Consider the following 19,957-nt stretch of genomic DNA (forward strand, 5'->3'; position numbering starts at 1 on the left):
TGGCAGCAAAGCTCTTAGGTACCACAAATATAGCATTTTCTTGAATTTACATGGTGGAAAATTACTTAGGTGGCTTTTTATATTACCTAACAATTTTTTTAAAGGTCTGTATTTCTTTCTTAATCACCTAGGATGTGAACGGTTAGTAGGGAAATGGGAGAAAGTTATACCCAGGAACTTGCCATTGCTCTGCCCACTCCACAATTACTGATGATGAGGGAAAAGCAAAGAAATATATTCATTATTTGCATGTCTCACTTAACTATGTTTCTGTATTACAAGATATAACAATGTTTCCACAATATTGAAAAACAACAACAGTCTTGTCAGAAGATGTTTGTTACGGCACCAATTAATTTAAGAACTATTGCCTCAACTCGGGAAACATCATGCCTTTAAGAAAAGAATAATAAAATTATCATAAATACGACATAGGTTGGTGTAGAAATAGCATACTTTAGTTTGGATAAAAATGTGCCACAGATTCAGTAGAGTGATATACAAATGTAAGACAGATTATTGTCATTATCATTTATCAGTTTATATTATATATTTGCAAGGAGTCAGGCTTCCTCATGGAGTCCTAGCATTGTTTACTTCTTCTAATTACTGAAAAATAGAAGGAACCAACAGCTTACTATTAAGAGACTGAGATGACTTTATCCCCCACTTCCATCTCTTCCTTCACACGCAGGGATTCCCCGGCCTGAGTGATGGCTGTTGAGAACTGCACTGGCTTCAGTGACTTCATTCTCCTAGGACTTTCTGGCAGACAGGATGTGCACTGGGGGCTCTCTGTGCGCTTTCTGCTGGTTTTTGGCATCACTGTGATCACCAATTTAGGGATGATTTGGCTGATCAACATGGACCTCAGATTCCACATGCCCATGTGTTATTTCCTGAGTAATCTGTCTTTCTGTGATGTCTGCTACTCCTCCACTGTCTCTCCGAAGATGCTGGCTGATTTCTTATCTGAGCAAAAGAGGATTCCATATAATTTATGTGCAATCCAGATGTTTTTTTTTTGGTGCCTTTGCAGATGTGGAATGTCTCCTTTTGGCTGTCATGGCCTATGACCGTTACGTAGCCATTTGCAATCCACTTCTTTATACAGTTACCATGTCCAGGAGCATCTGTACCCAGCTGGTAGCCATTGCCTACCTTGTGGGCTTGGTGGATTCAGCAATCCACACCTGCTGCACTTACGATTTCGATTGCTTTTCTGCAATTCTAATATCATCAATCACTTTTTCTGTGACATCCCACCCTTACTTGCCCTCTCGTCCTCAGACACATCCATCAATGAGATGGTGATGTTCACTTTCATTGGCTGTGTTGTGGGGTTCAGTGTTATCACTATCTGCCTTTCCTACAGCTACATCATAACTACCATCCTTAGACTGAACTCAGCAGAGGGGAAACGCAAAACCTTCTCTACCTGTGCCTCCCAATTAACTGCTGTGGCTATGTTTCCTGGGACACTCTTGTTCATGTATTTTCGACCCAGCTCAAGTTATTCCATGGACACAGACAGAATGGCCTCTGTTTTCTACACAGTTGTCATACTCATGTTAAACCCACTGATTTATAGCTTAAGGAATAAGGATGTGAAAGGTGCCCTGAAAAAAGCAATTGGCACTAAATTATGTTCTGGGTGAACCAGTGTTTTCACCCCAAAGTATTTATTGAAAGATTCTCAGAGGTAAAGTTCAGGTACTATGACATAGCTTCCTATAGTCTTACAAGTACAATTTGGATATTTTCTATTCCTTATGTTTGTGCCTAAATGGAGTGTAAGTAGCAATAATTACTGATCTTAGTTTTCTTTCCAAACTAAGTTAAATAAGAATAGGTCCACTTTGCTCTTTTGCAAGGAGGGTCTTTTTATACCTTTCTTTTTTGTTTAGTAGTATGTCCCAGTGAGATATCATGGAAATGGCAATCACACCCATGTCAATTTAACTTAGCATCCTTAAGATTCCTTTAAACATGCATATATATAATGGGTTTAATAAACTTGCACAGTGAGAAGACAGTGTTAGTGGTTAGGTTTGTTTGTTTAATTCCTACGTACTATATAGCTTCACCCTATAAATATCCCATCATACACTTAGAAGCATATAGTTAATAAATAAATAAATAGAAATATATTGAAAGTCTCCTGTCATAACTCAAAATTCCATGAAGGCACATTCCTTCTCTGTCTTGTTCACCATCATTTCTGCTTTGTTACTTATAATGTTAAGCTCCAGGATGCCATTCTGAAATGTTTGTTTAATACATTAATGAGTGTAACCTCAAATAGGATGCAAAAAGGAACTCTCTTCATTAATTCTATTTTAGTATGTTGATCTTGGATGAACTCTATCAGCGCTTCTTTCTTTTGTCCTTGGCTATGATAAAAATCAGGGAAAAGAATTGTCTGACATAAAAATCTTCTAGGATCCTCTTTTCCTCATCATCATTGCCCAGTTATATCAGCAGACATCTCCAGATCAAAAGCTCTAGATTTATATTACACCTCACAGTGCACACCAACCTTTGAATTTCCCTTCCTGCCCTCACTCTGGAGAACACACGTAGTTCTCTTGACAAATGTAAAGAAATCACATAAATGGAAGTTGGGGATAAAGTACCTGGACCTTTTCCAAAAGCCAGTGGAAAAGAGGACTGGATCTCCTTTGGTTTGCTCATAGCATCATATGTACTAGTCAAAATTAAAATAAACTTAAAAACCTGAAATGATGGAACATTACTCAGCCATAAGAAAAGATGAAATACTGTCATTGGTGACAACATGAATGGATCTTGACATCAGCATGCTCAGCAAAATAAGTCAGACAGACAAAGTCAGGAACCATATGCTTTCACTCACATATATGGGATATAAAACTGAAAGCAACAAGTGAACAAGACAAACAAAAACTCATAGACACAGACTACAAAAAATGTTTATCAGAGGGTAAGTGGCAGGAGGTGGTAGAATAGGGTAAAGGGGATCAAATATATGGTGATGGAAGGAGAACTGACACTGGGTGGTTTACACACAATGTAATATATAGATGATGTATTATAGAATTGTACACTTGAAACCTATAATGTTATTAACCCAATGTCATCCCAATAAATTTATTAAGTTAATTAATTAATTAAATTTTTAAAAAGCTGAAATGCCAATTGATACAGTTTAAATTAAAAGGAAGATATGCTAAGTTAATAATGTTTTCAATAGGGAAAAAAACCCAGAGAACATCATAGTATTTACATTATTGTTTCATTTGTAATGATCTATATTGGCTCTCTGTGTATCTGTATCTGTGAAATAAACTAGAACTAAAATTTCTAAAATTTTAGTGGTGGTCATTGCTGAGTAGATAGTTGTTAGGTAATCCTATGAAGTATTCCAAAAACTCAATTTATTGCATATGCTGTTTGCAGTGTGCTCAATTAGGAATTTATCCAGTTATAAAAACATAACACAGTTTCTGGTTCACAAGAGTATTCATTTTATTTTAGGCTGTTTTCAAGAAAGGAACATGGAGACACTCTTTTCTGGTTTCAGGGGGACAGAATAATGGGTTACGTGAGGTTTTTGATTTAAATCCTCTTCCCAAATTTTATATACTCCTGTAGTGTGTAAAATGAACTATTATGTACTTAAAACCTCATAAGAATAAAATAACACATTAAAAACATGCAATTTTCAGCAAGTTACTTGTCTAGCATTACTGTTTGAACAGAATTTAAAGACAAATCAAAACATTTCATTATTTCTCAAATATTTTCTAAAGATTTTGATTTAATAGGCTTACATATGGTCAGAATACTAGAGGGTTTTTTCTTTCTTTTTTTTTTTACTTATATTCATTTTAAGAAAATGATAACAATGGGAGAAGGTTAAAGATAAAAAGTAGATTTTGAAGTAAAACTGATCTGAGTTCATATCTGTATAATATCATTTCCTTATCAGCTCTGTGATCTTATCCAACACACTCCCTATCCGTGACTAAACTGGTGCTGACAGATGATATTGTTCATGGCATCATGCCCTTTTTGATGGCTGAGACTTCATTATCCACAGATTAGGGGAACATCCATATAAAACTGACTTTTCCAACAATTAGAAGAACCAAAGGTCAAGAAACAGACATTGTTGAAAAGCTGTCTAGCTCAGTTTCAAGGTTTCTTAAGACAGAAACATTTGGCTAATCACTTTCCTAAAGGCATGTTTGACATCTTTATTCCTGAGACTGTAAATCAGGGGGTTCAACATAGGTATAATCAATGTATAGAACACAGAGGTCACTTTGTCAATATCCAGTGAATGATCAGCGCTGGGGCGCAAATAAATGAAGATAAGGGTACCATGGTAAATAGTGACCACGGTCAGATGGGAAGCACAAGTGGAAAACCCTTTTCTTCTTCCCTCGGCAGAACCTGTTTTAAGAATAGCTGCTATGATGCACACATAAGAGAGAAGAACTGTCAGAAGACAGATCGCTTCCACCAAACTAGCAAAGACAACAAGAACAATGTCATGTTTGTAAGTGTCAGTGCAGGACAGAGAGAAGAGTGGGGAGATATCACAAAAGAAATGGTTTATTTCTTTGGAGCAAAAAGACAGCTGGAAGGTATTAGTGGTGTGAATAACTGAGCTCATGGTACCCCCCAAAAATGCTCCAATAACAAGTTGGCAGCAAATTCTCTTAGACATCATAGTGGTATAAAGCAGTGGGTTACAGATTGCTATATAGCGGTCATAAGCCATGGCAGCCAAGAGGAAAGATTCCGTGTCAACCAAAGAGCAGAAAAAATATAACTGTGAAACACAGCCATTGTAAGAAATGGTCTTCTTATTGGAAACCAAGTCCACAAGTAACTTGGGGGCTATGACGGAAGAGTAGCATGCATCAATGAAGGACAAAATGCAGAGGAAAAAGTACATAGGGGTGTGCAAGTGGGAACTGGTTGTAATTAACAAAATCATACCAAGGTTCCCCATCAGAGTAAGAGAGTAGATGCAAAAAAACACTGCAAAAAGAACACTCTGAAGTTCTGGATGGTCACTAAATCCCAAGAGAAAGAACTCAGTTTTCAGAGTGCCGTTCTCCAACTCCATTCTCTGCAATGCTCCTGGACATCTGAAGTTGCGACAGAGTATTCATGAGTGACACTAATAATAACCTCAGCATTAAGAAAAAGAATAGAAAAGAAAATGGTCAAAATAAGTAGAAGAGTAATTCTAAATCTACTTGGGCATCCTGATAACTCCTAAGCATATCTACAGTTATTGTAGTGTAACATGTGTATGGATTTTCAACTTTTTAACTAACTTGATAAATTATCATTTCTATTGCTTAAATCTGTTGTTTTCCACATTAAATGACACCACCATCAAACCAGTTGTTGAACTCTAATCATGGGCTTCACTCTTTCTTCAACTCTCTCATCTTCTACCAATGTCAAGTAATAGTGGTTAACCAAAGTGTTCTATAACAAACTCTGAATAAATAGTCTCTGTTCCCATTTGCATTTTTTTTATTTCCACAACAGATAAAGCATCGCTGTTGCAGGTGAAGCCCTGTATAGATAAAGGCACAGTTTTGTATTTCTCACTTTGACATGTGGCTTAACCCCTGAGGAACTAAGGAACTCCTTAGAGTTGTTTGAAATCCACTGGTAAAATAGAAAGATTCTGAAGAGTTATAAAAGTGCCTGACTCCTGGCTCTGTCACTCAGTAGTTGTGAAACCTTGGACAGGCCAATTAATCACTGAGTTTCCGTTTCATCATCCATAATACAAGAACAATAGTACCATTCTTATCAAATTATGTTAAGTGAATAACCATCTCCGACCTCCATATATCCTCACCATCTGGTGACTTCACTGTTCTAAAGTTGGCAACAGCAATTATGAGTCAATCCAGACAACTGTTATTTTATCTGGAATCCAAAATATGCAATACAACTAGAGAAATCCTCATGCTTATAAATTTATTAAATTCAATCCAGGTGATATGATAATGATATCCAGGAATGTTTCCATGCCTTCCGTAGTGAAAAATATTAAAAGATGTTGAAAAAGGCTCACATACCTACCTCTTTGAATTTTTCTGCCTTTCCTTGTCTTTGCCCTAATTTACGTATCTGTAAGTTGTAGACAACTTATAGCAACTGACGTGACACTCGTCTATAGACATGCACATTTTGTCCATTGTAGAGACAATTGATTTCCCTCCCCACTGTGAAAAAGCCAGTTCTGTATTTATTTATTTGCGAATTCCTGATCTATAATTCTTTGAATTAACTTTTATACCCATGAGAACAGCTTAATTAATGAATGAAGTAAAATCATTGACACATGTTCATTTTATATTTGTGTAAAAGTCACAATATAAGTTATATATGTGTCTATATGATATATATTATGCATATAATTATATATAATTGTTCTTTAACAATTCATATTATACTAGCTGTTTCCTTAATTAATAGCTGAAATATGAAAACTTTCATATTTCCCATGAGGTTTCATTCTATGACCTTCTTCTCACTTTCCAAAAATGATTTCTATTTTGTGGAGAAAAGTATGGAATAGCAAATTAGTATATACTCAACTTTCCCAAGTCATTGTACAAGCATTTGAATTTATTAGTGATTCCCTCTCTCCCTTCTTTTCTAGGAAAAATGTGCCCCTACTCTCTGAGGGTAATTCCTTCAGCTGTGCACCCAATTCTATTTGCATCAATTAAGACACTTATTAATGTATTACTATTAATCTTTACTATTGCTACTATTAATTTATCTCTCATAAACTGTCAGCATATAGCAACATTTAAGTCACTTTTCATTTTAAAAAATATTGCCCTGTATCTACTTCCATTTATTTTCCTTCATTTTATTGCAATGTTTCCTTATAGGCATCTATACTGGTTTTCACTTTGTCACTTCAGCCTACTGAGAAAGAATGTCTGTCCCAACAACATAAAACTATTGTTGCTCCTCATCCTAAACTTCATCCTAGATGTCAAATCAAAGATTTTTCATTGTATAACAAACTTTATTTTTCTCTTCCATGTGATAGCTTTGTTGTCTCCTTTCTTCTTAAAAGTCCCTCCAATAATGCTGAGGTTTGTTTTAAGATTATCAAATGTTAAACGTGCATTTTTTGTTGCTGCTGTGGTTTTTATTGGAAATACCCCGAGGATTTAAACTTGTCTTATTCTAGGCATGTTTTTCTCAAAACATCAGTTTCCTATGTGTAAAACATGTGAGTATAAGAAGAGAGCGTTTAAAATCCTATCAAGCTCTAATATCCTAGGATTAAGGTAAGAACACTTACCAGATCACTCTTTTTCATTCACCTCCTTATTACGCTGTTGTCAGCCTTAGTTCATTTTTCACTAGAAAAATTAATTTTGAGACTTAAAGATAAAACAATATTGAGCCATTGCAACATTTTTCGTAAACCATTTAGGTAGGCCTTCTGTGCTCATAGAAGAAAGTCGTGCCTCCCTAAGAAGGCTGTGGTTCCCTGGGATAAGGCAGGACCTTTTATATTTTGCTTTGAGGCTTTGAGAATAGATTTCTAATCTCACAACAGGAACACATACTCTGTATCCAAATCCCAGTGGAAAAATTTCTGTCAGCAATTAAACAATTCTACTGAAGAGCTGATTAAACACAAAATGAAAGGATGTAATTTGTTCTTATACATCTTGAGAATGTCTCCAAGAAAAATATAGTTTGGCTCTCAAAATAGTAAATTATTACATATAACACTGGATTATGATATTTGTCATCTAATTTGATTTAACCAGCTCAAAGCAATTTACTTAACCACTAACAGAATATTCTGTACGTTAGTATGGAGGAATAAACGGGAAAGAAGCAAAAATGTATCTACCCAGCTGCTGAGAATTAGATCTTGAAAGTCAAAATGAAGATGGAAAACCAGTTATAAACAAAGTTAATGACTCTAATATGTGTTATATGTGCATCTTGTTGAAATGCAATTTTGGCCATCCAAGGCCAGAATAGACCTAAGAGTTTCCAACAAATACATTTACTCTGTGACTATGTTGTGCCAGGCAGTGTTCTGGGTACAAAACAGAGAAAAGGAGGATAATTTCAATTGAACATTAAGAATCTTGATAAGTACCAAGTTAGTAGAGGAAGCAACATAAGCAATTATATGGCGATTGGAAAGTCCATCACATGACTAGAAACTTGAAAATGAGATTTAGAGGGAATGTGTTACCTAATGAAGAAAGACTGGAGAGAAAACACACACACACATATGAGGTAGGACAATTAAGTTCATAAACTCATCCTAGAAAAAGTGCTACATATTTCATTGCTGAACATCACTGTAGCCACGCAACAGCTTAACCTTTTGTTTCCTTCTACCTGCCCCCATAGAAAGAAGATTCTGTAAGACAATCCTTTCAGGGACTTTGCTAAACCTTTGTGTTTGCACCTTATGCCTCCCTGTTTGGTCCCAGAAAGATGACTGGACAGTCAATGACGAGTAAGATTCCTCACGGAAGGAACAACTCAAGCCAGAGGCAGTCGTGGGGAACAACAGGAGAACCCACAGGGTTCACATAGGTGGGCACAGCCACCCACCTTCCTCAAGCTGAGGAAAGCTTCAGCCTCTGTGGCTGCATTCCTTCCCAAAACCTGCAAGGGAAGTGATTCGGTGAGGGGCTCTCCATCTATCCATATGCATATAGGTTTTGTCCCTTGGAGAAGTTGAGATTTACTGTCCAGTTGTCTGCAGGCAAAAGTGATTGACTCTAATCTGTTATCTATTAAGATGTATGAGATTCACAGACCGTGGAATAAATAATGCTAATACCTTATGGGAATATCAATAAAAGTCACCGGTTGGCCTGAGTGGAGGCTCCAGTCTTCCATGACTGCGAGGCCCCCTGGCCTTCTGAGACTTAACTGCATCAAGTCTCTGCTTCTTTCTTTTTTAAAAAACTTAACCTAAAGCCGCCCCTTTTAGTTCCCTTACTGCCATGTTGCGCTGGACGTGACACATCACTGAGGTCATCTTCAAAGTACTCCCCTTGGGAAGCTATGCACCAACGCCAGTGCCTAGTCCACCCTTCAAAGCAATTTTGGAACTCTTTTACTAGAATGGCCATCAGAGCTGTCATCATATTACCCTTGATGTCCTGAATGTCATCAAAATGTCTTCCTTTCAATATTTCCTTTATTTCAGGTAAAGAAAGAAGTCATTGGGGGCCAGATCAGGTGAGTAGGGAGGGTGTTCCAATACAGTTATTTGTTTACTGGCTAAAAACTCCCTCACAGACAGTGCTGTGTGAGCTGGTGCATTGTCGTGATGCAAGAGCCATGAATTGTTGGTGAAAGTTCAGGTAGTTTTCGTCTAACTTTATCACACCGGCTTTTCAGCACTTTCAAATAGTAAACTTGGTTAACTGTTTGTCCAGTTGGTACAAATTCACAATGAATAATCCCTCTGATATCAAAAAAGGTTAGCAACATCATTGCAATAAGTTCGCAAACTTAATTGTCATACCTCGTGTGTGTGTTTGTATGTGTGTCTGTGTATGAGTGTGTGTGTGAGTGTGTGTGTGTGTGTGTGTGTGTGTGTGTGTGTAGGCAATGAGAGATATGAGCAGTTTTGAACTTTTATCTGCCCAGAGAATTAACCTCAGTAGAATGAAACTCTTCTTTTCCAATAATTTCAGCAAAATCCCAGAGGTACATCATTACATCACTATTGTGCGCTCAGAAACCAATCACTGAGTTTCTTGGTGACTGACCATGAAGATGTCACCAAATCCCATTGGGGGCAGAAACAGAAACCCACTCAGAATAGGAAAGGCTGGGTGCCCACCAGGAAATTGAAATGTGATTAATAAGGGAAGGCAAAATACATATGGACACCTACAGTTTGCAAGTAAGAGAGTAACCAAAGTATGTATGTAAAATAAAACCACTTACAGAAATACAGAAGAAACTTTTATGTGCTTACTTTTCAGACATATCTGAGGAGCACTCGGCATTCCTCCATTATTCCTAGAAAACTAGGGGTGTTACCTATGAAGTAACATTAGGAAGAAAATAGAAATCTGACATTTCATGTTTTTATGAAGCTGAATGTAATGCAAACTTCCTTTCTGCTAATAAGACAAAACAATCAGCCTTTAGATATGAAAAGTATGCCTATATCTTAGTAGGATATGGAGACCAATAGTTATCCGTGCTAAAGTTAGACTAACTGTGTCCCCGGTGCCCTAAAATCAAAGGTCTCTGGGACATTATAGATTCTGAAGAGAGATGGAACTAGTAACTGGCTAAAAAGTGAGCACCTGGGTATCTATCTGTAAAGGCTTCTTAAACACAGAGAAGTTCAATATTGAAGGTTCCTCCGAGGAGACCAGAGCTCTAGTATATTGATGCACTCTAGTTTCATGACTCCCAGCTCAGGACTTTGCTCTCTAGGAGAGATTTGACAATGTCTGGAGACATTTTTGCTTGTCACAAATGTGGGGAAGGTGGTTCTAGCATCTAATAGATAGAGGCCAGGTTAAATACCCCATAATGTAGAGGGCAGACCCCCACAACACAGAATGTCACTAGTACTAAGGCTGAGAAACCCTGTTCTAATTAGAAGACCAATGGTAAACTGTTTACTCATTTCATTTTAAAATGCAAAATTTTTATGAGTAATATGGGAAATCTCACTCCATTGAAATCATCTGAAAACCAATCCAGAGTCATATTTTTATTGTAAGCACAATATAACTCCCTTCTTTTAGTCATTATTTATTTAAAAAATTATTACAGTAAAAGACACATTGCCATTAACCCCCCTCAAAATATTGCCCTTTGCTTCGAACACACTTATCCCATCATTCTTGCCGCTTTCTGAAGCAGTTCTGGAAGTCTTCTGTCATGAGTGTCTTTAATTGTGCTGTTGTGGCTGCCTTGATGTCCTGAATCATTTTGACTTTGGGGAAGAGCCAGAAGTCGCATGGTGCCAGATCTGGTGAATAAGGTGGATGAGGACACACCACAATGTTTTTATTTGACAGAAATGCCATATACCAGAAGTGATGAGTGATATGAAGCATTGTCATGATGGAGGATGATTTATGGCACATTTTAAAAAGACACTTTCTCTCAACCATAGCTCACACCTGACTGACTGCACCGAACAAGTTGAAATTTGTCACACACTGTTACAAAAGTTTGATGTACAGCTTGCCATATTGAAGATCCTTGCCTTTCCATTGGATGGCACTGAGCAGCAGCATTCACCGTATTTTGTGATCACAACGGAAAGGTTCCATGTCACACATTGCTGCTGATACAGAAATTTCTGTCGAATAAAAACATTACAGTGTGTCCTCATCAAATTTATTCACCGGATCTGGCACTGTGCAACTTCTGGTTCTTCCCTAATGTCAAAATGACCATGAAAGGTAGACGTTTTGAATCGATTCAGGACATAGAGGCAGCCACAACAGCACAATAAAAGACACTCATGACAGAGGACTTCCACAACTGTTTCAGAAAGTGGCAAGAACTATGGGATAAGTGTGTTCAAAGCAAGGGGGAGCATTTTGAGGGGGATTAATGGCAATGTGCCTTTTACTGCAATAATTTTTTATAAAGTTAAACATTCACTGTATTTTATGATCACAGCTCATAAGTCCACCGATAATCTCTAAGGCTGGCAGTTTATCCGCAGTTTACATTTGACAGACTTGAGGTTAAGAAAGTTTAAGCATCTTCCTCAAAATTACTCCTCAGGGTCTGAACCTGCACCTAGGTATTTAATCTCAAGCCACATGCTCTTGCTACTTCACTAAATAACAAGGACCTATGTTGCATTTAAAGAAATGACCCTACTAAAGATATGCACAATAACAAATACCAAATGAAATCTTAAGAAAGTAATAAAAACAAATGAAGTGTTGACATTGCAGGAACATAGGAAAGGTAAATTATGATTGAGTCTCTAAGAGATGTGTGTGTGAAGTTTGAAAATGGACCCTCATATAGATCAGGTTCTAATCCCTGAAACCTGTAAATGCCTCCTTATTTTGAAAATGATTATTTGGAGATGTGATTAGGTTAAGGGTGTAAAATGAGGAGATTATCCTGGATTATCTAGTTGCTCTCTAAATGCTATCACAGGTATCCTTAGAAGAGAGAAGCAATTTCAAACCTTCTCTTTTGTAAAATAGAGAGTATACACATACACACACACACACACACACACACACACACACACACACACACACACACACACGAGAAAATGTAGTAAAAATGCAGCAGAGAAAGGTTTGAAGATGATAGCCTTGAAGAATGAAGTGATATGACCACAAGTCAAGGAATGTCTGCAGCCAACAGAAACTGAAAGGAACAAGACAAACAAACAAAGAAACGAAAACTCATAGACACAGACAATAGTTCAGTGGTTACCAAGAGTAAGGGTTACCAGAGGGAAGGGAGGGTAAATGAGGTCACATATATGGTGATGGGAAGAAAACTGAATCTGGGAGGTGAACACACAATGTGATATATAGATGATGTACTATAGAATTTTACACTTGAACCCTATGTAACTTTACTAACAACTGTCACCCCAATAAACTTAAAAAGAAAAAGAGCTGAAAGAGATAAAGAAAGAATTGTCCCCAGGACCCCATGAGAGAGTCCCGACATCTTCATGTTGGCTCAATGATATCAATTACAAATGTATGACCTCCAGAACTGTAAGAAAATAAAGGTTTAATGTTTTAAAACACTAAATTTGTTATTTTTTATAAGCCATAGGAAACTAATATAATAGGCTTAGAATACAGTAAATTTAGAAAGCATAATGGATGCTTAAGATAACTTCAGGCAGAGCAAACAAAAAATTAACAAGGGCATAGGAACTTTTTAAAGTATGGTATCAAATACATGACCTACTTCTTTAATAAACAATTAATAAAAATTAATTCAATTAAGAATAGAGAACAAAAGGTAAAATAACAGATGATAATTTGTTAAGAAGTTCTACCATATATTCTGCTAAGAACAAAATACGTCATTTAATATTTACGAAAATTTTAATATAAAATTAGAGTACACGCTCAATTTTACAAAAGAGAAGGTTTTGAAAGTTCTAAAATTATAACCTTGCAATAGAATCGGTAATAAGAAAGAAAATAATCATAAATGAATAAAAGGTAATACCCCAAAATACACAAATGTATAGAAAATTCACTCTAAATTTTCATGAGAAAACAGACTATGAGATATATGTATACTCATTCCATGTAAAAAAATGAAGGCACTTTAACAAGAATGGTTGCATTCATTAAGGATAACGAAAAGACATGTCTCTTTATGTGCACTTTATTAGAAATATATTTATGCTATCTCAAACCAAACAATAGAGTCTAACAAAGCATTCCAAAACCGCATTCCAAGCAATTAGAGATTAGAGAACAACAGCAAAGGGAGTAAATGCATATGAACCAGCCCATAAAAAGGAAAAGAAATCGATTAATAATACGGGAACATGGAAAACAAAAAGAGCATGCATAGTTCCTCCCGTATGTAAAATCCTTCCCTATTTTACTTTCTTTCACATCCCCTCTTTATTTTTATTTTTGTTTTTTTAATTTTTTTAATATATTTTTTTACTTTTTTTTTGCCTTGTGTGTGTGTGTGTGTGTGTATGTGTGTGTTGAGAGCCCACTGGCCCATGTGGGAATCGAACCGGCAGCCTTTGGAGTTAGGAGCATGGAACTCTAACCGCCTGAGCCACCGGGCCGGCCCCACATCCCCTCTTTAAAGTACAACAAGCCCCTCTTTAAAGTACAGTGATAAAACCCTGACTCTAACTAAAAAAAGAGCTTCTCAAAAAGCAATGGGAGCCCACCACATTACTGAGAGCTTCTTTCACATCGTTGTTCCTTAGGATGTAGATCAGGAGGTTCAACATGGGAAGAACCACAGGGTAGAACAGTGAGGCCACTTTGTCAGTATCCACACTGCTGCCAGAACCAGGCCGGCAATATGTGAAAAGGATTGTTCCCTGGAGGACAACGATGGCTGTGAGGTGGGAGGCACAGGTGAAAAAGGCTTTGCGCCTTCCCTCTGCAGAGCGCATCCTCAGGATGGTGATGACAATAAACAAGTAGGAGGTGAGGATGATCATGATGGTGATGACCTCATTGAACGTGGCCACAATGTACTGCAGCAATTCATTCATAGTGACATCAGAGCAAGCAAGAGATAAGAGCGGGGGCAGATCACAAAAGAATGGTTAATTACATTGGATCTATAGGATGGGATTTCAAGAGCTAAACACAAGTGAATCAGAGAACACACAGTCCCACACAGGTAGCAGCCAGACACCAGCACCATACGGAGTTTCTGGGACATGGAGACCATGTAGAGCAGTGGGTTACAGATGGCCAGGAAGTGGTCATAGGCCATCACAGCCAACAGGAATAGGTCAGTGATTGCAAATGTGCAAAACAAGTAGAATTGCACCATGCATCCCAGGAAGGAGATGGTTTTTTCCTTGTTTAAGATATTGTACAGCATCTTTGGCACGATAATCGTGGAGTAGCAAAAATCCGCAGATGGCTGAGAAAATCCGCAGATGGCTGAGGACAGATGGCTGAGAAAAGAGTACATGGGAGTGTGAAGTCTAGAGCTGACCTGAATCGGTGTACTCATGCCCAGGTTGGCCAGAAATGTGACTGCATAGATGAGAAGGAAGAGCAGGGAGAGAAAGATCCTTAGCTCAGGGACATCTGATAACCCATGAAGAATGAATTCTGTCACAATGGTACAGTTCTCCTGTCCCATTTCCACCATACGTCAGGTTGGAAACCAAATAAGTTTTGTGTTTCTTCTGAAAAGGGAATAACAAAGACAGACATTTATATTAAGAAAATATAACACTGATGTCAAACACAGTGTATTTGGTATATAACTGTCAAATAATTCTACATGTTCAGTGTTTCAGTGGATCCCACTGAGCAAATTTAAAGTATCGACAAAAAACTACATGATTCCCAACTATTATCCTCTACAATAATTGAGTTGATCAATTAAATTAGGTGTTTTGATGGACTTTAAAATAGATGCAGTGATGTATTTTTAAAGCCACATGAGATCAACTCCTGTTCCCTGTAAAATTTAGTAGGTTCTGTAGAAGTAGGATAATAGCTACTGTGACCCTATATAACATACACTATTTTTTTTTTAGGTCAGTCTATCAGTAGTCTAAATTCGCAAATATATGAAGTCCTGTACAATTCCCTTGTTAGGGAGTGTGACAATGTCTTTGAGATGAGTGAATCATGAGTACTTTTTAAATTTGAATTATGACCAATTAAAAAAGAAATTAGAATATATACTGAAATCCATCATCATTTTTACATGTCAAATTAACAAAATGATTTAATTAATCATAATGATAGTGAGTAATCAATGTCCATAGAGACACAGAAAGATATAACTCTTATATAAATTTTTCTGGGAAGCAATTAGATAACATATATTGAAAGCCTTAACTCTCACAACAATAAAAGCCATCGTATGTTTTTTATGGGAGATTTTTATTCTTACTAAGCTGTCATAAGAAATGTGTAATTACACTGACAAATTGTGAAATATAATATCCAAAGTTACTTTGCAGCATTGTTTATTATATTCACAATGGGTAAATTAATTTTTGAAAACAGAGCAATTCTTTTTTTTTTTTAAATTAATTTTATTGGGGTGATAATTGTTAGTAAATTTACATAGATTTCAGGTGTACAATTCTGTATTACATCGTCTATAAATCCCATTGTGTGTTCACCACCCAGAGTCAGTTCTCCTTCCATCACCATATATTTGATCCCCTTTACCCTCATCACCCACCCCCCACCCCCTTACCCTCTGGTAACCAATAAATTATTGTCTGTGTCTATGAGTTTTTGTTTCTCATTTGTTTGTCTTGTTCTTTTTGGTCTATATACCACATATCAGTGAAATCATAGGGTTCTCTGCTTTTTCTGTCTGACTTGTTTCACTTAGCATTATTCTCTCGAGATCCATCCATGTTGTCACAAATGTTCCTATATCATCTTTCCTTAACGCCGAATAGTATTCCATTGTGTATATGTACCACAACTTCTTTATCCATTCATCTATCGAAGGACATTTTGGTTGTTTCCATGTCTTGGCCACCGTAAACAAAGCTGCAATGAACATTGGAGTACACGTGTCTCTATAGAGAAATGCTTTTATATTTTTGGGGTAGATACCCAGGAGAGCGATTGCTGGGTCATATGGTAATTCTATTCGTAATTTCTTGAGGAACCTCCACACTGCCTTCCATAGCGGCTGCACCAGTCTGCATTCCCACCAACAGTGTATGAGAGTTCCTTTTTCTCCACAGCCTCTCCAACACTTGTTACTATTTGTTTTGTTGATGAAAGCCATTCTGACTGGGGTGAGGTGATATCTCATTGTGGTTTTCATTTGCATTTCTCTGATGATTAGCGATGTTGAGCATTTTTTCATATGTCTATTTGCCATTTGTATATCCTCTTTGGAGAAATGTCTCTTCAGGTCCTCTGTCCATTTTTCAATTGGGTTGTTTGTTTTTTTGTTGTTGAGTTTCATGAGTTCCTTGTATATTTTGGATATTAGCCCCTTATCAGAGGAACTGTTTGCGAAAATCTTCTCCCATTCAGTTGGTTGCCTCATTATTTTGTCAATAGTTTCTTTTGCTGTGCAGAAGCTTTTCAGTTTCATATAATCCCATTTGTTTATTTTAGTTTTTACTTCCATTGCCTTTGGAGTCAAATTCATAAAATGCTCTTTGAACCCAAGGTCCATAAGTTTAGTACCTATGTTTTCTTCAATGCAGTTTATTGTGTCAGGTCTTATGCTTAAGTCTTTGATCCATTTTGAATTAATTTTGGTACATGGTGACAGATAGCAGTCCAGTTTCATTCTTTTGCACGTAGCTATCCAATTCTTCCAGCACCATTTATTGAAGAGGCTGTCTTTCCTCCATTGTATGTTTTTAGCTTCTTTGTCAAAAATTATCTGTCCATATTTATGTGGTTTTATTTCTGGGTTCTCAATTCTATTCCATTGGTCTATGTGTCTGTTTTTCCGCCAATACCCAGCTGTTTTGATTATTGTAGCCCTGTAGTACAAGAAAAAATCAGGCAGTGTGATACCTCCAGTATTGTTCTTTTTTTTCAATATTGCTTTGGCTATTCGGGGTCTTTTGTGGTTCCAAACAAATCTGATGATTTTTTGTTCTATTTCTTTAAAAAATGCCATTGGGATTTTAATGGGGATTGCATTAAATCTGTATATGGCTTTGGGTAATATGGCCATTTTAACTATGTTGATTCTTCCAATCCATGAGCACGGAATGTCTTTCCATTTCTTTGTGTCTTCTTCAATTTCTTTCAAAAATGTCTTATAGTTTTCAGCATATAAATCCTTCACATCCTTGGTTAAGTTTATTCCTAGGTATTTTATTCTTTTTGCTGCAATTGCAAAAGGAATTGTTTTTTCTATCTCTTTTTCTGAGATTTCATTGTTTGTATATAGGAAAGCAATGGACTTTTCTACATTGATTTTGTAGCCAGCAACTTTACTATATTCATTGATTGTTTCTAATAGCTTTTTGGTGGAGTTTTTAGGGTTGTCTATATATAGCATCATGTCATCTGCAAAGAGTGACAATTTAACTTCTTCATTCCCAATTTGGATGCCTTTTATTTCTTTCTCTTGCCTGATAGCTCTGGCGAGGACTTCCAACACTATGTTGAAAAGCAGAGGTGATAGGGGACAACCTTGTCGTGTTCCTGAACGTAGAGCAAAGGGCTTCAGCTTTTCACCATTAATTATGAGATTAGCTGAGGGCTTGTCGTATATGGCCTTTATTATGTTGAGGTATTTTCCTTCTATACCAATTTTAGTAAGTGTTTTAATCATAAATGGATGTTGTATCTTATCAAATGCTTTTTCTGCATCAATTGATAGAATCATATGATTTTTGTCCTTTATTTTGTTTATGTGATGTATCACATTGATGGATTTGCGAATGTTGAACCATCCTTGTGCCCCGGGGATGAACCCCACTTGGTCGTGATGAATAATCTTTTTGATGCATTGTTGTATTCGATTTGCTAGAATTTTGTTTAGGATTTTAGCATCTGTATTCATCAGAGATATAGGTCTGTAGTTTTCTTTTTTTGTGTTGTCCTTACCAGGTTTTGGTATCAGGGTAATGTTGGCCTCATAAAATGAGTTAGGGAGTACTGACTCTTCTTCAACTTTTTGGAAGAGTTTGAGCAGGATTGGTATTAGATCCTCTTTGAAGGTTTGGTAGAATTCACTGGTGAAGCCATCTGGTCCAGGACTTTTGATTTTGGGAAGGTTTTTGATGACTGAATCAATTTCGTTACTGGTGATCGGCCTGTTAAGATTTTCCAGTTCTTCATGATTCAGCCTTGGAAGGCTATATGTTTCTAAGAACTTGTCCATTTCTTCTAAGTTATTAAATTTGGTGGCATATAGTCCTTCGTAGTATTCTTGGATAATCCTTTGTATTTCTGTGGTGTCCGTGATAACTTCCCCTTTTTCATTTCTGATTTTGTTAATTAGTGTCTTCTCTCTTTTTATCTTAGTGAGTCTAGCCAAGGGTTTGTCGATTTTGTTAATCTTTTCAAAGAACCAGCTTTTTGTCACATTAATTTTTTCTATTGTCTTTTTGTTCTCTATTTCATTTAGTTCTGCTCTGATTTTTGTTATTTCCTTTCTTCTGCTGACCTTGGGTTTCGCTTGTTCTTCTTTTTCTAGTTTTTTAAGGTGTAACATGAGATTATTGATTTGGGATTTTTCTTGTTTCTTGAGATAGGCCTGTAATGATATAAATTTCCCTCTTAAAACTGCTTTCGCGGCATCCCAAAAATTTTGGTAGGATGTATTTTCATTGTCATTTGTTTCTATGTATCTTTTGAGCTCTCCTCTAATTTCTTCTTTGACCCAGTCGTTCTTTAAAAGTATGTTGTTTAATCTCCATGTATTTGTGTTTTTTCCTGTTTTCTTTTTGCAGTTGATATCCAATTTCAAAGCTTTGTGATCAGAGAATATGCTTGGTATGATTTCAATCTTCTTAAATTTGCTGAGGCTGATTTTGTGTCCCAATATATGGTCTATCCTTGAGAATGTTCCATGTACACTAGAAAAGAATGTATAGTCTGATGTTTTAGGATGAAGTGCTCTATATATGTCAATTATGTCCAATTCATCTAATGTGTCATTTAGGGCTGCGATTTCGTTATTTATCTTCTGTTTGGATGATCTATCCATAGCTGTCAATGATGTATTTAAGTCCCCTAGTATAATTGTGTTTTGGTCAATTTCTCCCTTTAGTTCTGTTAGCAGTTGCTTGGTATATTTCGGTGCTCCCTGATTGGGGGCATAAATATTGATGACTGTTACGTCTTCTTGTTGTATAGTCCCCTTTACCATTATGAAATGTCCATCTTTGTCTCTTGTTATCTTTTTCACCCGAAAACAGAGCAATTCTTAAAGTACGGTACAACATATCTAGGCAGAAAGCTATATTTAAAATGATGTGGAGATGGAATTTAAAAAATATACCTACTACAATTGCTGTATATACATAGATGTAAATAAAATGTACATTTGAGATATAAATACATATGTACAAATATCATACTCGTATGGTATACTTTGATTTGGCTACAACCCTACAAAGAATATCCTTTACCCACATTGAAATAGGTAAGTGAAAACTTTCCAGCTTCTCTGAAGTACTTGCTTGGGGGAGTTGGTTACACTGAATATTCCATATAATGGGATCGACCATTCAGCCTGTCTATCCTTAAACAAAAGGTATATGAAAGATGAAAGACTTTAA

The 19,957-nt window shown here is 36.5% G+C and overlaps 1 protein-coding gene and 2 pseudogenes across 3 annotated transcripts; 1 reads left to right on the forward strand and 2 right to left on the reverse strand.

Moving 5' to 3' along the window:
- The first annotated feature begins 713 nt into the window (after nucleotides 1-713).
- On the forward strand, nucleotides 714-1,658 carry LOC308504312 (olfactory receptor 5W2-like; annotated as a pseudogene). Its single transcript has one exon. The product of its transcript is annotated as an olfactory receptor 5W2-like (transcript).
- Nucleotides 1,659-4,186: 2,528 nt separating this feature from the next.
- Nucleotides 4,187-5,119, reverse strand: LOC308504322 (olfactory receptor 5I1-like; the record flags this gene model as incomplete). The annotated part of the gene is made up of 1 exon (XM_081064668.1): nucleotides 4,187-5,119. One exon carries the CDS (start codon nucleotides 5,117-5,119, stop codon nucleotides 4,187-4,189), a length of 933 nt encoding a protein of 310 aa, XP_080920794.1.
- Nucleotides 5,120-13,883: 8,764 nt separating this feature from the next.
- LOC308503357 (olfactory receptor 5L1-like) lies at nucleotides 13,884-14,859 on the reverse strand (annotated as a pseudogene). The gene has a single exon. The product of its transcript is annotated as an olfactory receptor 5L1-like (transcript).
- Between the last annotated feature and the right edge of the window lie 5,098 nt (nucleotides 14,860-19,957).

The sequence above is a fragment of the Rhinolophus hipposideros genome (assembly GCF_964194185.1).
Source record: "Rhinolophus hipposideros genome assembly, chromosome: 10".
Taxonomy (NCBI): domain Eukaryota; kingdom Metazoa; phylum Chordata; class Mammalia; order Chiroptera; family Rhinolophidae; genus Rhinolophus; species Rhinolophus hipposideros.